The sequence below is a fragment of the Mirounga angustirostris genome, unplaced genomic scaffold, assembly GCF_029215605.1.
Source record: "Mirounga angustirostris isolate CCGP_5_RB_7025 unplaced genomic scaffold, mMirAng1.0.hap1 SCAF_4, whole genome shotgun sequence".
Classification (NCBI taxonomy): Eukaryota; Metazoa; Chordata; class Mammalia; order Carnivora; family Phocidae; genus Mirounga; species Mirounga angustirostris.
This window is the reverse complement of record NW_026991712.1, coordinates 64,777,244-64,795,481: the sequence shown is the minus strand read 5'-3', so window position 1 is coordinate 64,795,481 and position 18,238 is coordinate 64,777,244. Positions and strand designations below refer to the sequence as shown.

Below are 18,238 nucleotides of genomic sequence, written 5' to 3'. Positions count from 1 at the left end.
AGGCATAAATATTTACAATTGTTTGCTCTTCTTGTTGGATAGACCCTTTAATTATATTGTATCCTTCCTCATCTTTTATTACAGTCTTTGGTTTAAAATGTAATTTGTCTGATATAAGGATTGTTACCTTAGCTTCTTTTGATGTCCATTAGCATAATAAATGGTTTTCCAGCCCCTCACTTTCAATCTGGAAGTGTCTTTGGGTCTAAAATGAGTTTCTTGCAGACAGAATATCAATGGGTCTTGCTTTTTATCCAATCTGATACCCTATATCTTTTGATTAGGGCAGTTAGCCCATTTACATACAGAGTAACTGTTGAAAGATTTGAATTTAGTGCCATTGTATTACCTGTAAAGTCACTGTTTCTGTATATTGTCTCTGTTCCTTTCTGGTCTATGTTACTTTTGGGCTCTCTCTTCGCTTAGAGCATCCCTTCTAATATTTCTTGTAGGGCTGGTTTGGTGATCACAAATTCTTTGATTTCTGTTTGTCCTGGAAGCTCTCTATCTCTCCTTCTATTTTGAATGACATCCTTGCTGGATAAAGTATTCTTGGCTGCATATTTTTCTTGGTTAGTACCCTGAATATATCATGCCAGTTCTTTCTGGCCTGCTAGGTCTCTGGATAGGTCTGCTGCCATTCTAATGTTTCTACCCTTGTAGGTTACAGAGCTCTTGTCCCGAGCTGCTCTCAGGATTTCCTCCTTGTCTCTGAGATTTTGCAAGTTTCACTGTTATATGTCGAGGTGTTCACTTATTTTTACTGATTTTGAGGGGACTTGTCTGTGCCTTCTGAACTTGAATGCCGGCTTCCTTCCCCAGGTTAGGGAAGTTCTCCACTATAATTTGCTCCAGTATACCTTCTGCTCCCCTCCCTCTCTTTTTCTTCTGGGATCCCAAATATTCTAATACTGTTTCACGTTATGGTATCACTTATCTCTGATTCTCTCCTTGTGATCCAGTAGTTGTTTATCTTTCTTTTTCTCAGCATCTTTATTCTCCATAATTTTGTTTTCTATATCACTCATTCTCTCTTCTGCCTCATTTATCTTAGCAGTTAGGGCCTCCATTTTTTATTGCATCTCATTAATAGACTTTTTTATTTTGACTTGATTAGATTTTAGTTCTTTTATTTCTCCAGAAAGGGATTCTCTAGTGTCTTCTATGCTTTTTTCAAGCCCAGTATCTTTTTTATAATCATTATGCTGAATTCTAGTTCTAATATCTTACTTAATGTCCATACTGATTAGGTCCCTGGCAGTCAGTACTGCCTCTTGTTCTCTTTGTTGAGGTGAGTTTTTCCATCTTATCATTCTGTCCAGAGAAGAATAGATGAACAAGAGAACAAAATACTAAAATGGCAACAATGACCCCAGAGAAATATACACTAAATAAATCAGAAGAGACCTGAAACAAAAACAAAAACAAAAATTAAAAAAAGAGAGAAAATAATCAACCAGGTGAACAGAACAGAGAAATACACTGGATCCTGTGGGTATTTTGGTCTGTTTGTTAGAAGAAACTGCATCCCAAAATTGTAAAGAAAGAAAAACATACACACACACATACAAATAAAATTAAATACAAAAAGGATAGAATGTAAGTGTAAAAATGAAAATTAAAAAAGATTTTTTAAAAAGCTGATAAAATGGGGTGCCTGGGTGGCTCAGTCAGTTAAGCGTCTGCCTTTGGCTCAGGTCATGATCCCAGGGTCTTGGGATCGATCCCCATATCGGGCTCCCTGCTCAGCGGGGAGCCTGCTTCTCCCTCTCCCTCTGCCTGCTCCTCTGCCTACTTGTGTGCTCTATCTCTGTTAAATAAATAAATAAAAATCTTTGGAAAAAATTAAAAAGTTGATAAAATAAGAAATTGGTTGAAAAAGGAGTGAAAAAAATTAAAACTGAAAGACTAAAAAGTCATGGGGGGAAAAACATGTATTCTGTATACTCTTTTCCTGTAGCGCTGGAGTTTTGCAGTTCTGTGATCAGTAAACTTGGTCTTAGCTGAATGTTCTTGCTGATCTTCTGGGGGAGGAGCCTGTTGCACTGATTCTCAGGTGTCTTTGCCTGGGCAGAATTACACTGACCTTGCCAGGGGCCCAGGCTAAGTAATCTTCTTCAGATTGCTCAAGTGGCTTTTGTTCCCTGAAGGCTTTCCAGGCTGCTTTAGAGGATGAGAATGAAAATGGTGGCCTCCCAGTCTCCCTACAATCTCCCTACCCGGAGCCAAAAGCTGGGGGCCCACTCCTCAGTGCACCTTCAGGGAAAAGCAGTCACTCCTGTCTCCCTGGTCTTCCGCCGCACTCCTTGCTCACCCAGCCTGTGACTGAGCATTTCTATCTCAGGCACGTGACTAGGTTTCGAGTCTCCAAATTCTGCAAGCTGCTGCGTCACGCACTCATGCCACTCCTCCAGGGGGAGGCGGAGGGGGTCTCGCAGAGGTTCTACCACTTGCTGGGCTCCCTGGACCATGCCTGGGTTTGCGGTATATGGCAACCCTGAGCTCAGAGCCCACTCCTGAGCTGAGAGCCCATTCCTGGGCTCGCTGATTGCCGCTGGCTTCCCCATTCCAATGCCTGGGAGCTGTGCCCCACTCAGGCACCCGCCGTCTTCCTGTGACCCTTGGGATCCTCATTCCAACCTAGGATTCCACCCCATTTCACCACCTGAGCACCTTTCAAGCAGGGACATCCCTCTCCGGAGCAGACTTCTAAAAGTTCTGATTTTGTGCTCACTGGTCTGTTACTTTCCGGTGCTGGCCAAGGGAGGCTCCCTCCACCCACGGTTTATCTTCCCATATATCCGCTCGGATTCACTTCTCCGTACCTCCTCCTTTACAGAAAGTGGCCGCTTTTCTATTTGTAGAGTTGCGGCTATTCTTTTCTTAGATCTCCAGTTGAGTTTGCAGGTGTTCAGAATGATTTGATAGCTACTAGCTGAATTCCTGCGGCCAGGTCAAACTAAGGCCTCCTGTTCCTCCGCCATCTTGGACTATCTTGAATGTATATCGATTGTATAATTATCAAAATCTTTTTTTTAAAAGAATTTTTTAATTTATTCATTTGAGACAGATACAGAGCGAGAGAGAGAGAGCAGGAGCAGTGGGGTGAGCAGAAGAAGAGGGAGAAGCAGACTCCCTTTTGAGCAGGGAGCCCACTGCGGGTATCGATCCCAGGACCTGGAGATCATGACCTGAGCCAAAGGCAGATGCTTAACCATCTGAGCCACCCAGGCGCCCCAAGTTATCAAAATCTTTAAGTCCTGTAGTTTTAAGAGAAGAAACACAAGTTTTTTTGGTCATCTAAATCGAAATGTAATCAGAAATTACTAAACCCTTTTAATATATTTTGCCATTTTTTGGGATCACATTTAAAAAAAAAAAAGCCTAAGAAGAAATTATTTCCTTACTTCATATGGGAAGAGAAAATATATATTTTGCAATCTTGAATTCAAATTCACCATTTTATATGTGTGAAATTGTTTAAATGTTTTACAAATAAAATGTGCATAGCCATCTAATAACTTACACTTTTCTAAATAATATGTTAGAGAATTATATAGTAATTACAGTAATTACTATGGTAATTAATAATAGTTACTATTATAATTCTCTAATAACAATGCAATTCACATTCTTTTTTCTTTAAATGAAGGCGGAAAATTGGATTATAATTGCCACATTAAAAATTCTTTCTTCAAGAGAAGCAATTATGAGTAATGATCAGAGGAATTTCTAAAATAAATTAATCTTGTGAAAGACTCTCCCTGCCCCCCCCAGCCCAATACCTAGTTTACATAGTATTACAGATTTCTGATTTGTTGTCCTCTTCTGTTTGCCCTAATTGCATCACAGTTTGTGGGGGGAAGTGCTTGAATATGTGTATTTTGAAAAATGTGCCACATGATTCTGAAGAATACTACTGCTTGAGAACCCCTGGTGTAGGATGAGCATACCCAACCAATTAAAAATCTAGATAATATGTTTTTAGCATCATACTAACATCTTAAATTTGTTAAATTTCTTAATTATTCCTAAATTTTATCATGAATTGTTTATTGAGTTGATCTAATATTTAATGTTTTCCATAGTACCTTGCTCCTGAAGTAATCCGAAAACAGCCCTATGACAATACTGTAGATTGGTGGTGCCTTGGTGCTGTTCTCTATGAAATGCTGTATGGATTGGTATGTATTTCTGCTCTCTCATTATTGTTCCAATATATTTTCATTATTTTGAGTTGTCTGTCTTTTTTAATAATCCCGAGGACTCTTAGATAACACTGATTGAGTAATAGTAGTAACCTGGTTAAATGAATCCAGAATCACATTGGGGATATACACAAAAGGAAAAACTTTTCCTTTGTTACTGTCTTTTAACGTAATTTTTTTTTCTCTGTCTTACTAATCACTACTTACACTAATCAGTAGTCTCATCCAACTTGGCATTTTTTAGAAATAGACACTAGCTATAACATTAATATTATTCACTTCCATACAGTTTACTTGTCATCATTCTGCCCAATTTCAAAAAGATGGAAAGAAAAAGATTTTTGTATTAATTAGAAGATCATATCTTTTGGGTTTTGCCTTATATTTTATTTTTATAGGATTAATACACTGGTGCTTCACTTTTTCTGCCGATAGGAAACCCTCTATTCCCTTTACCAAAAACATTACTAGATTTTATTGAAAAAAAAGGGATGTTCACTAGGAAATCACTTACCCCAGTTTTTATTAATTGAAGACACATAAGGCCAACCAGTGCTTCTGATTAACGTGTGTAAAATTGTTTTACTACAGTAATTAATATTCCAACCAGGAGTGCCTGGCTAGATCAGTTGGAGGGGCATGCGACTCTTGATCTTGGGATCTTGAGTTCGAGCCCCATGTTGGGTGTAGAGATTACTAAAAAAATAAATAAACTTTAAAAATATGTATCATTCCAACCAAAAGCAAGCAATTTAGGCACTTTGGTTAGTTTACATATTCTTATAGGACCAATTTTTCTTTATACTTTTTGAGATATTTAGAGTATTTTCTAAAGTCTTTTTGTGATCCCATGAGTGTCCAGCAGCCCCATGCTGGGGACCGTGCACTCATCACCCATGCTGCTGATCACACTAAGCTAAATACTACCATCAGCAGAGACCTGAGCTGGGGCTTGTTTTTTTGTTTGTTTGTTTGTTTTTAAAGATTTTATTTATTTATTCATGAGAGACAGAGAGAGAGAGGCAGAGGGAGAAGCAGGCTCCCAAGGAGCAGGGAGCCCGATGTGGGACTCGATCCCAGGACCCTGGGATCATGACCTGAGCCGAAGGCAGACGCTTAACCATCTGAGCCACCCAGGTGCCCGGGGCTTGTTTTTTTTAATTCACTTTTTGTTTTGTATGGGGTTCCCCCTGCCGAAAACTGGGGAGCTCTCATTGAAATCCAACGCATGAGGTGCATGTTAGAGCATTTGTCTTGTGTTGCTAACTTTGAATGATAGATTCCTATGACAACCAACACTGTCTCTTTTTTGCCCTTGCTTACTAAAAGATTTAGTGTTCTCGTTATAGTGACTTGGAATACCTGATATACACTTACTTTCTTTAAACGCTGGGTATTTGCTGTCCTGATATTTCTGAATCCTTTAAATTTCTTTAGAGGACTCTGAAAGTGGAAAATACTGTCATTGTATATAAAATGCAATTGATTCAAAAGGGAACATTTGAAACATAGATTTCACTAATGACACATATTAACTTTTTAAAAATAAAGTTTGATTTTAAAAAGTAAAAATGTTTTTCTTTCCTGTAAAAAAGAAAGTGACAAGCTATATAACTGCCTTAACTTTAAAAATTACTTTTAGTTTAAAAATTAACTCGACAATAAACTGGCTAATCCTCATGTTGAAGCTGTACAGGGCTTAGGCTGTGAATTGTAATTCTGCACAGTGCACCCATAATGCTGTCATTACCAAAAGTCTCCATCTCTACTAGAAATCTCTGTTTTAATTCACTTATTCCCAAGTCTCAAAAAATATTTAATATTTGATCTGTGTTGAGTCTGTGTGTGCAGTAATTCTTTCCGTATGCTTTTAATGAGGTTGGCGGTTTTCTCCAGAACAGATACTATGACAGCTTTTACACGGTTTATACCTGTCTGCAGTGTATTCTTGAACATTCAGTGAATGCATATTGGGCTCTGCATGGTGCTGGATTTTAAACCCTCTTCACATTGGAGACCACACTGCAGATGTACACGTGCCCACAAGGCCTGTGCATTTCTAGAACTGTCCAGACCCAGATTGATCCCTGTAGAGCAAGGCCAAATCCAACTCTTTTAACCCTATTTCAGCATAGCTTAATTAACACTATTTTCCTTTTTTCCCCTGCCAGCCTCCTTTTTATTGCCGAGATGTTGCTGAAATGTATGACAATATTCTTCACAAGCCCCTAAGTTTGAGGCCAGGAGTGAGCCTCACAGCCTGGTCCATTCTGGAAGAACTCCTAGAAAAAGACAGGCAAAATCGACTTGGTGCCAAAGAAGACTTTGTATGTATATACTTCCCAGTACCTGCTTTATTTAAGCTTATTTTAAGATTCAAAGAAAAAAAAAAAAAAATCTCATTCCTTTTGATGGCTGCATAATATTGCATTGTATATATATACCACATCTTCTTTATCCATCATCTGTCGATGGACATCTTGGCTCTTTCCACAGTTTGGCTATTGTGGACATTGCTGCTATAAACATCAGGGTGCATGTACCCCTTCAGATCCCTACATCTGTGTCTTTGGGGTAAATACCCAGTAGTGCAATTGCTGGATCATATGGTAGCTCTATCTTGCCATTTGCAACGACGTGGATGGGACTGGAGGGTATTATGCTGAGCGAAATAAGTCAAACAGAGAAAGACATGTATCATATGACCTCACTGATAATGAGGAATTCTTAATCTCAGGAAACAAACTGAGGGTTGCTGGAGTGGGGGGTGGGATGGGAGGGATGGGGTGACTGGGTGATAGACACTGGGGAGGGTATGTGCTCTGGTAAGCGCTGTGAATTGTGCAAGACTGTTGAATCTCAGATCTGTACCTCTGAAACAAATAATGCAATATATGTTAAGAAAAAAAAAAAGAAGAAGATAGCAGGAGGGGAAGAATGAAGGGGGGGAAATCGGAGGGGTAGACGAACCATGAGAGATGATGGACTCTGAAAAACAAACTGAAGGTTCTAGAGGGGAGGGTGGTGGGAGGATGGGTTAGCCTGGTGATGGGCATTAAAGAGGGCACGTTCTGCATGGAGCACTGGGTGTTATGCACAAACAATGAATCATGGAACACTACATCTAAAACTAATGATGTATGGGGATTAACATAACAATAAAAAAAATAAAAGTAAAATCAGAAAAAAAAAAAAGATTCAAAGAAAAATTCTTATTTTATGTGGCATTTACTGGGACGAATACAGCTCTTAAATAGCACCATGGAAAAGAAGCATGCTTGTCCCAGCAGTTCTCCCCAGTGTTTATAGGGTTTGAAGCACTTGCACAGGCGGCTTTTCATTTGATCTTCGTAACAGTTCGAGCCTCTCCTCCTCACCCCTCACATCCTGCTTTCACACCCTATTACTTATTTGATTTTCATTTATAAGAATTTTCCTCCCTTCTTTTTAAAAAATGTGTGGCATGCAATTTTTGGTTACCTAAACTTTTAAATCATTTTATTTAAGAATTTATTGAATGCGGGCGCCTGGGTGGCTCAGTATTAAGCGTCTGCCTTCGGCTCAGGTCATGATCCTGGAGTCCCGGGATCGAGTCCCACGTCGGGCTCCCTGCTCAGCAGGGGGTCTGCTTCTCCCTCTCCCCTCTTCCCTCTCGTGCTCTCTGTCTCTCATTCTCTCTCTCTCAAATAAATAAATAAAATCTTTAAAAAAAAAAATTTATTGAATGCCTCCTGTCTGCATGAGGTAATGCCTTTTGCCTTGAACTAACATTTAATAACTTTTTTCTTCTGAGAATTTGGTGACACCTCCCTGAGGTAATTATAGAATCTACAGGTTTGTTTGGTTTTTTAAAAAATCGGGGTAATTAAGAGTGCCTGGCTGGCTCAGTAAATGGAGTGTGTGACTCTTGATCTCTGGGTTGTGGGTTTGAGTCCCACAATGGGTGTAGCAATTACTTAAAAATAAAAAACCCTTAAAAAAAAATCAGAGTAACTAAATTGCTTGTGTAGCCACTGGTGTTATGTTCACATGTCAGTAAATTCATGAACTATTGGGGAACATGAACTTTTACTTTTTTTTAAAGGTTTTATTTTATTTATTTGACAGAGAGCGACACAGCGAGAGAGGGAACACAAGCAGGGGGAGTGGGAGAGGGAGAAGCAGGCTTCCCGCGGAGCAGGGAGCCCGATGCAGGGCTTGATCCCAGGACCCTGGGATCATGACCTGAGCTGAAGACAGACGCTTAATGACTGAGCCACCTAGGCGCCCTGGGGAACATGAACTTTTAAATTCACTTAAATCTCCCACAAATTCAGGATGTCTGCGTGGCTCAGTCGGTTAAGCATCTGCCTTCGGCTCAGGTCATGATCCCGGGGTCCTGGGATTGAGCCCCACATCAGGCTCCCTTCTCAGCGGGAAGTCACTTCACCCTCTACCTCTGCCCGTCCCCCTACTTGTGCACTCTCTCTTACTCTCAAATAAATATATAGAATCTTTAAACAAAAAAATTTCTCACAAATTCTTGGGGCCTGTTTATCAGTCATGAACTTAAACCTGAATGACAAACTTGTCTGCACTGCTTTTCCCCTCCCACACTCCCCAGTTTAGTAGGTCGCTCTCTCAACAGCTTTCCGTCTAGCTTGGATTTATTCCATAGTCCTTTGTTTCATTTAGTCTTGTTAATACTTCACACCTTCTTGCCCCTTGGTCCTTTTATGCATTTCAGTGGCAGAAATCCCAACCCTGGCTGAATCCTGGTTATCATCTTCTGGGCTGCTGAATAGTGCTGAAGAAGGTTGTAGCACCGGGCATATTGGAAGCACTGTGAAGTCCCAGTCACTAATCTCTGTGCTTCCCCACTGCCTGGTGATGCTCTGTGTTTCTGTAGCTGCTTCTCCTACTCTCTGTACTAACCATTTCAGATGTTCTCCAAATTTCCAGACTCCTTTTCTTCTTCTTCACTTATAGCAGATGATCTTGCCTTCTCTTTTATAGGGAAAATAGAATCAGCCTCAGTCTCACTGTCAGATTTGCAGACCTAACACGCACCTGCTCCCTGTCATTTCCCTCTTTCTAATGTAGTGGAAAAGGCCAGTTTCCACCTCTGCCCTGGATCCCGACTTCTCATGGGGAACCCTGTGCATGCTTTTTTTCTGCACAGAAAACTGCTTCCTTTTGTTAGGGGTCCTTCCAATCAATAATTAAACATTATCAAGTCTGTTGCTTCTTAAACCAAAACCCCTCAACCATGCTGTCCTGCCAGGTAATACTTTTTCCCTTCACAGCCAAACTTGTTAAAAGTTTCTGTACTCATTTTTTCTTTCTCAATTTCCTCTCATTTCTCAGTTTACCAAAAATAGCTACTAGAATTGCTGAATCAGGGGACCTGGGTGGCTCAGTCAGTTAAGCATCTGCCTTTGGCTCAGTTCATTACCCCGGGGTCCTGGGATTGAGTCCCACATTGGGCTCCTTGCTCAGTGGGGAGTCTCTTTCTCCCTCTGCCTGCCGCTCCCCCTGCTTGTCCTCACACTCTCTCTTTCTCTCTCTGACAAATAAAATCTTTAAAAAAATAAAAATAAACTTCCAACACTCTTGTTCCATAGGCTTCCGCAAGATCCCACAGTCATCTCATGCTTTCCTTTCTGTATTTCTGGGCCCTCTTCTGTAATGTCCTGTGTAAGCTCCTTTCTTCAACCTGTTGGTTAAGTGTTGTGGTTCCTTGTGGTTGTCCTAAACCCTCTTTCCTTCTTCTGTGCCTCTCTTCCTTGACAGTCTCAATTGGCCCAATGGCTTTGGTTCTCTATGTCTTCATCTCACGTTTATAACTCCAGTCCAGACCTCTCTTCTGAACTCGGGACAATGGGATATCTGCCTATTCAGCACCACCCTTTGGATTTCTGGAGAGAACTTCAAACATAGCATGTTCAAAATTGAACTCCTACCATTTTCCTTTTTTGTGCCTTAGGTCAGAAATCTGAGTCATTCTTGACTTCTCGTTCTTCCTTACTTCCATATTCAATAGACAGCCAGATCTTATTGTATTTGCCTCCTAAATCTTTCCCACAACCACACGCTTTTCTACTCCCACTGTGATTACTCTTTTTCTGCCATTCTCAACTTATTTTTTTTTTAAAGATTTTATTTTTAGGTAATCTCTACATCCAACGTGGGGCCCAAACACACAAGCCTGAGATCAAGAGTCACGGCTCCACAAACTGAGCCAGCCAGGCACCCTTACCATTTTGAGCTTGTGTTTGGCCACAACAATAGCTATTTTTCCTTCATTTGTTCATGGCTTTCCAGTCCATTTCCCTATGACAGTCCAAGTGGTCTTAAACAAGAAACCAAAAATCCCCCATATTTGTGACATTCCTAAAATTCCCTCATGACTTCTCATAATCCTAGAATAAAATCCGAAATTCTTAATGTAGACCCAATATGATATGGCCTGTTTGCCTCACAGGCTTCCCCTTGTGTGACAGGCCCAATCCTTTCCTGTACTGCAACAATATTTGACTCATTTTCTTGATCCAACTAACCTCTTTGCCACCTCAGGACCTTCGTATTTTGCCTGGAATGTTCTCCCCCTCATTTTTTATATGACTAACTTTTACTCACCTTTCAGACCTCTGATCAAACATTACTTCATCTCCAGAAAGTCTTTTTAGACCCACCAAACTAGGTTGGATCCTACTTTACACGCTCTTGTGTCACCTTGCAGGGAAAATAACTGGAATTGATACTCTGCCAGCTTTTGATCATACTAACCCAGAATAGAATTTTTTTTTTCTTGGTACAGTAACTTATCAGTTTGATTTTACCTCTGCCCCACTGTGTAAAAAAACTCTTACCTAACTTCTCTTTCACCTCTTCCATTCAGATAATAATTACAATTCTTTGTGCCTATGTAGTGCCTTATTTTTTTTTTTTAAAGATTTATTTATTTATTTATTTGAGAGAGAGAGAGCACAGAGGGGAGGGACACAGGGAGAGGGAGAGAGAGCCTTAAGCAGACTCTGTGCTGAGCGCAGAGCCCAATGCGGGGCTTGATTCCATGACCCTGAGATCACAGCCTGAGCCGAAACCAGGAGTTGGACGCTTAACTGACGGCGCCACCCAGGCACCTTGTGCCTTATTCTTTTCATGTCTCTTTTATTTCCATATTTTTCACTAGTCCTTAAAATTGCATGTGAAGTGTCTAGGACAGAAATGTTAACTCCATTTTACCTACAAAGAAACTATGACTGTGAAGAGGATATAACTTAGGTTGGTCATTCTGAATAACTGTCCTGTCTGCTCTGGTGGTAGTCTCTCCACTACACTGTCTTGCTGCATGAATACCATTAACCTGTACCTAGAAAGAATTATTGAGGGACAAAGTGGTAATGGTTCAGCTTCATATAATTATTCAGTGAGTACTTAATTGTATTTTTCAACATTAGTAAAAAAAAATTATGTATTTCTTTAACATTCTAGCTTGAAATTCAGAATCATCCTTTTTTTGAATCACTCAGCTGGACTGATCTTGTACAAAAGAGGATTCCACCACCATTTAATCCTAATGTGGTAAGTGTCTATCCAAATCTTATTTTCTAAACTAGTGAAATGTAGAACTATAGCTCATCATAATTTTAGCAATAGATCTCAAAATCTAATGTGAATGAAACTGAATCATCAGTACCAATATATGAAAATATGTCTTGGGGTTGTCTAGTGCACTGATCACTTCAAAATGACCAGTAAAATTATAGTTATATTACATTGGTAAAAGTATCTTTTAGCATAGTAATTATGAAGTGTTTCTTTGGAACATGTATAAGAAAGGGATGAGCTCATTAGATTAAAAAAAGATGCACATTAAATAAGTGAGGTGTCTCATGCCTATAAATCAACAAACATGTTAAGTAACATTAATGCACATTTTTTTCTAGATTGATACAAAACCAAGCACAGGCAAACATTAATGGTAATGTTTCACAACACTAAAACACTTTAAATAAAAGAAAAAAAAATTCACCTATGATCCCGCAACCCCAAATCAATCTTGATTTATATTATACTCCCTCCTAGTCCTTACCTGTTATTTTTACTGCTATAATAACACATCACAAAAATTGCCATTTTTTTTATTTGATAGTATAAGGATTGTCATGTTTTTATTTAACGTTACAAGGATTTTCTAAGTGCCTGCTCATTTTTACATATATTATTATTACCATTCACTTAACAAGAAAAGGCAATCGAGCATAAGAAAGCATAGATAGAATAGTGATTTTGAAATGAGGCACAGATTTGAATCCTTGAATCCTTTTTGGAAAATAAAATGTTCATGTTAGCTTGACTTGTTAAATCAATTGATGGAAACATTTTACCTAAAGATTTTTTTTTTTTAAGAGGAAAGCTTCATCAAAGATCTGTTTACAGTGTTAATGATGTTGAAAATTTGGGGAAATAAATACAGAACAATAGGGAAATTTTTAATAATCATCAGTAGGCCAATAATGATGTTACTAACTATTGATGGCTATATCTTTAGGCATATACTTTTATGCATTATAATACGTAATTTATTCCTTACGCTACCAAGTTACTACCGCTACGGTCCTTCTAATTATACATGTTTTATAAGTGAAGAAATGGAAAGTCAGAGATGCCACATAGCTGGATTAAAAAGTAGCAGAGCAAGGATTCAAATCTGTGCCTCATTTCAAAATCACTATCTATGCTTTCTTATGCTCGATTTCTTTTTCTTGTTAAGTGAATGGTAATAATAATAAATGTAAAAATGAGCAGGCACTTAGAAAATCCTTATAATGTTAAATAAAAACACGACAATCCTTATACTATCAAATAAAAAAACATGGCAATTTTTGTGATGTGTTATTATAGCAGTAAAAATAACAGGTAAGGACTAGGAGAGAGTATAATATAAACCAAGATTGATTTGGGGTTGCGGGATCATAGGTGAATTTTTTTTTTTCTTTTATTTAAAGTGTTTTGGTGTTGTGAAATTCATGGCATACTTTTTTAGTAAATCAGTGCAGAATAAGGAAATTGCTTCAGGGAAATATTACTTAGTCTATTCATTTTAAAGGTTTGTTTCAGTGCATAGCTTATGACTAGTAATATTTAATAAGTGTGACACTGCCCACCTGTTAACAATATTTGTAGATTGCCTTATTTCACATAGCTTATCCAGAAGTGACTCCATTAAGGACAGTTTCTGTCCCTAATTTCTACAGTTTGCAGTAAGAACCTAGGACCTTTAAGAATTATTTTATTTTTATTTTTACATTGAAAATCTTACTGAGTTTAGTTATCCTCAAATAAATATGTCATCAGGCACATTAAAGAGTTAGGTACTCCTAAGCAGTACTGGAAATGGAAACAATGTTGACTTCAGAGTCAGTACCTCCATTTGGATCCCCACTCTTTTTGACTAATAAAATTTTTTAAAGCAAGATCCACAACCAAGAAGCCACAGAAGAAATTGGTAAATTTGGCCACATTAAATTTAGAAATGTCTACATGGTAAGAAAGAAAAAAAAAAAAAAAAAAACACTGCAAATAACAAACTGGGGAAGGTTTCTTTAACACATAAAGCATTCTTACAAGTCAATGAGAAAAAAGACCAATGACCAGTAAAAACATGGACAAAAGACACAAAATATGCAGTACAGAAAAATAAATACAGATGGCTTTTAAATATATGGAAAGATGTTCAAACTCTAATAGGTTACCATTTTCCACTTAACGGATTAATAAAGATCAGAAAGTTAGAGTATGTTAATGTAGACGTTCTCATACTCTGTTCTCAGTACTTGCATCCTTTTATTTAACTCTGACAGCAATTCTATGAAATAGTACTACTATTTTCCATATATTACAGATGAGTTAACTTAGGCACAGAAAAGGCTAAATAACTTGCCCAGAGTTTCAAGTTAAAGAACTAGAATTTGAGCTCGGGCTCTTCAAAGACAGAACCTTCCCTCACTCTTACCATAAGCAATACAGTGTTATCCCTATCAGTACTAGCCATGAGCCATAAGGGCATTCTTAAAATATCTATAAAGTCAAGTAAAAGAACATTGGCCATCATTTACTGAATACCTTCTACCTGTCAGATTCTGGGAATTTTGTGGACTAACACATCAGATCCTCACAACAACCTTAACAGGTAGGTGGTAGTATTCTTACTTACAGGAGTGGAAACAGAGTAGGGTAATTTATATAGAAAATTAGAGCTAGCAAAAAAAAAAAAAAAAAAATTAGAGCCAGCAAATTTCATAGCCAGAATTCAAACCTTAGTCTTATTCCGAAGCCCATCCTTCTGGGGTTACATGTAAGAATTTGATGACATTTTATATATACACATAAGTACAACTTGTAGCATTCTTCTTCCTCTCTGGAGGAATTTCTCGTATTGAGGGATCTAGCACTCTGGGTTTCCCTTGTCTGTGCTCTGCTGTTTGTAGACCTACCAGGCTAACTGTATCCTTGGCTTAGAGTACCTGCCCTGGATCCTTGTCTGTTCACCTCGGTTAGACTTGGTGACATAGACATGCTAAGGATTCCCTCCCGTTTAGCAGAGCAGAGATAACCTAGAGATTCAGGAGTGAGTTCTAAGAGTGAGTCACTGGAATTTGTCTCTCAGTTTTTATCTGCAAATACGTCAGAAGGGGAGAGTGCGGTAGTTTGTACCAGATTTGTAAAGGAAGACGAAGAACCGCTTCCATCAAGAAGCTGCCATGCTTTACTTCCCGGGTTCCCAGCTTCTTTAGGCCTCTACAGCTAAGATGTCCTAGCCAAATGCCTAATGACCTCTGTAGCACAGTTTTATTTAACGCCCCTTTATTCTCCTCAAAAGGCTTCACCTATCCAGAGTATAGAAACTAGATAGGCAAGCATCTGATAGGAGCTCAAGTGAAAAGTGCCATCCTGAAAACCTACCTGGACTCCTTTTCTAAACTTAGAGGTGGTGCTGGGTAGAGAGAAAGAGGGGTCAGTTGCAGGGCCTGAGGTTCAAGTTACCATAGGTAAGGACTCTGTTATGCTAGCCTACCACCCTTGTCTCTCCCCCCTTCCAACAAGAACTTTGCTAGAAGGACAGAAAACCTCACCTAAATAGTAAACTCTGGAAAGGAAAAGCAGAAATGGTTTCAAAGAAATGGTGAAGAAGGAAGACCTCTAAACTTGCCAGGAATAAATATATAAATTCATGAAGTGGTTTTAATAAAAGACTAAATTAATTAGTGAAAAACGAGCTAAGGTGACTAATAATATGCTTTTGATGTTTTAGGCAGGACCAGGTGATATCGGGAACTTTGATGCAGCATTTACGGAAGAAACCGTTCCGTACTCTGTGTGTGTGTCTTCGGACTATTCTATAGTGAACGCCAGTGTGCTGGAGGCAGATGATGCATTCGTTGGTTTCTCTTACGCACCTCCTTCAGAAGATTTATTTTTGTGAACAGTTTGCCATCCAGAAACCACTGAGCAAATATAAGCCTACAGATGAGACTGAAACTCCTCTTTGTGTGAATATATTCAAATATGTTTAACTAGTGCCTCATTTTTACATGTAATGTTAAAAACTATGAAAAATGTATTTTCTGCTGTATGCAAGAAAATAGGGCATTTCAAAGAGCTAAGTTTTGAATTAAAATTTCTATTGTTTATTAAGCTTATTTTTAAACAGAGTTTTAAAAGCTATTCTCAGCATTAACCTATTTTTAAAGAAAACATTTTGCTAATGACTGTTTTTCTCCCATGAGTTTACACTAACATCTACCCAAGACAGACTGTTTTTCAGCAGCCTATTTCAGTTTGGTTAACATGACATTAATGCCTTTGTAACTCTCTACTTTGACCTTTGTTCTCAGATCAGAACTATGCAATTGGTATGTGGTTGTTTAAGAAGAAACCACATCTTTCCATGATAAGTCATTCTTTGACATAATCAGTTCTTGGTAGGATTAAAATGTGAAAGCATAGTTAACACATGGGCTGTGAGTTAACACTTTGAATAAGTGTTCATTCTGCAGATCAAATTAAGAAATAACAAAAGGAGACCCATTGCTTTTGAAATACCAATTCAAATTTGTGAATTATTTTTCTCTGGAAGAAAAGTAAAGGCTTAATAGTTAGAAAGTTTAAAATATTTCCAAAGATCTGAAGGGTAATAAAATACTACTGGACTTTTTTTTTTTTAGGTGGTGCCAAAAATGAATGTGTCTGTGTCATGTATTTATATTACAAATACATTCTATTTATGTTCTTTCTGGTCTTTATGTTGTTAAGTAGGCCTAAATCTTGGTATTTGCTTTTGCAAAAAGCTGTTCAAAACTGTCTTTCTACTTGGTTAATAAGTGAAAAATATTGAGCCTTCTAGAGTTTTTACCTAATTGGGAATATAAAAAATAGAATAGCAAATTCTTGGTCAGTATATGTATTTCACTACAGTGTTACAAAAGTTAAAAATGATTCAGGCCGATGCAATGTCAGTATCTTTTTTGTCCTAGAAAAAGCACAGGAAACTGACCTTAAAATCATACTAAAAACAAACTGTGTACTTGTCATTATAAAAGAGAATACAGAAAAACTAAGAAAGAATGCTTGTCTTGGAATTCTGCTTCTTAGAGAAGAAATTTTTCAGGTCATGTAGGAAACATCGTGAAAGTTTAGGGACCAACTTTATATGCTTCAGGAACAAGCATTCTTCCCATGTGTTTTCTCTTGAGAAAGAAATCACAAAAGCATTTCACACCAAGACCCTTTGGCTTAAAAATGTTCAGCAAAATGGGGGAGGGGGGTGTGCTTTTGTTAGATTAATAATGTTTGCATCCGATACACTGAATCTTCCTTTAGAGGTAAGACTTTAATAGCAACACTGTAAATATTTGGTTTATTTGGCACTACTGTAAGTTCCGCTTTTACACAAAGTTCTTTGCTTATTATAAAGCAAAATAAAAACTGTAGTCTCTTGTATGATTTTCTTTTTTACTCAGCCACTCCTTAATTAAACTGCCAAAAATTAAAGTGCAATATTGTATATTTTTAAGAACAAATTCAAATGTGCTGATGTTTATTGGATCACAAGAAATACAAATCTTATAGTATAATAAAACTAGCAAAAAGATTAATAAGCATCTAATCCCTGTCATCATTTTAAATTGGTGATGGTTTATAAAAGTCATTACAAAAATGATTTGTATATGTGAGGGATAAAAGTATAAAACTTTACCTGTATTTGGACACACATAAAAATTAGATTATCTAGATTATCAGAGGCTGACATATTTAATATTCAGGGAATAAACATCTTCCTAGTTTCCAGTTTATTTTTTCTCTCATAGCATGCTGTCTTTTAGAAAAAAATGTGTGCCCTTTGAGTAGTTGAACCATTTCATGGCTATTGCCAAAATAAATTCAAGGGTCTGAGTGAAGAATCCCTAACATTCTTCATGTTATCCATACCTCTTATTTTATTGCATATGGTACAGTGAAGAGCTTCCCAGCCATTGTTACAGCATAGTACACGCTGAAATTGACAAGTTTTGGGCATACCTGGGGGGAGGTGCTGAATGATGTAGATGGAGACTGGAAGCAGGTTCTCCGTTCAAAAAAAAATTTTTTTTTTTTAAAGATTTTATTTATTTATTTGACAGAGACAGAGACAGCGAGAGCAGGAACACAAGCAGGGGGAGTGGGAGAGGGAGAAGCAGGCTTCCTGCCGAGCAGGGAGCCCGATGTGGGGCTCGATCCCAGGACCCTGGGATCATGACCTGAGCCGAAGGCAGCCGCTTAACGACTGAGCCACCCAGGCGCCCCCTCCGTTCAAAATTTTTATATGCCAAAATAATTTTTGAACTTAAGATTTTTACAGAGCCAACAAACGCTGTTTGGATATAATTTTAGCAATGGAACATTTAAAAGGTGGCTTAAATATTTCAAATATTTATTACTGTAAAATTTGATCACTATAAAAACTTACCGTTACCAGTGTCTTTTAGCATACCTTTAACTAGTAA

The 18,238-nt window shown here is 38.1% G+C and overlaps 1 protein-coding gene across 16 annotated transcripts in view; it reads left to right on the top strand.

Moving 5' to 3' along the window:
* The window catches only part of SGK3 (serum/glucocorticoid regulated kinase family member 3), a 173,057-nt gene extending 155,872 nt beyond the window's left edge, over positions 1-17,185 (top strand). For 14 of the 16 annotated variants that reach the window (XM_064588257.1, XM_064588263.1, XM_064588260.1 and 11 more), the window contains 4 exons: positions 4,089-4,184; positions 6,380-6,535; positions 11,685-11,774; positions 15,508-17,185. In XM_064588257.1, the coding sequence (XP_064444327.1) occupies positions 4,089-4,184; positions 6,380-6,535; positions 11,685-11,774; positions 15,508-15,678 (513 nt within the window). In that variant the 3' untranslated portion in view covers positions 15,679-17,185. Of the gene's footprint in view, positions 1-4,088; positions 4,185-6,379; positions 6,536-11,684; positions 11,775-14,332; positions 14,386-15,507 lie in introns of all 16 variants that reach the window. The other 2 variants (XM_064588258.1, XM_064588262.1) reach the window with 2 other exon arrangements.
* The last annotated feature ends 1,053 nt before the right edge of the window (positions 17,186-18,238 follow it).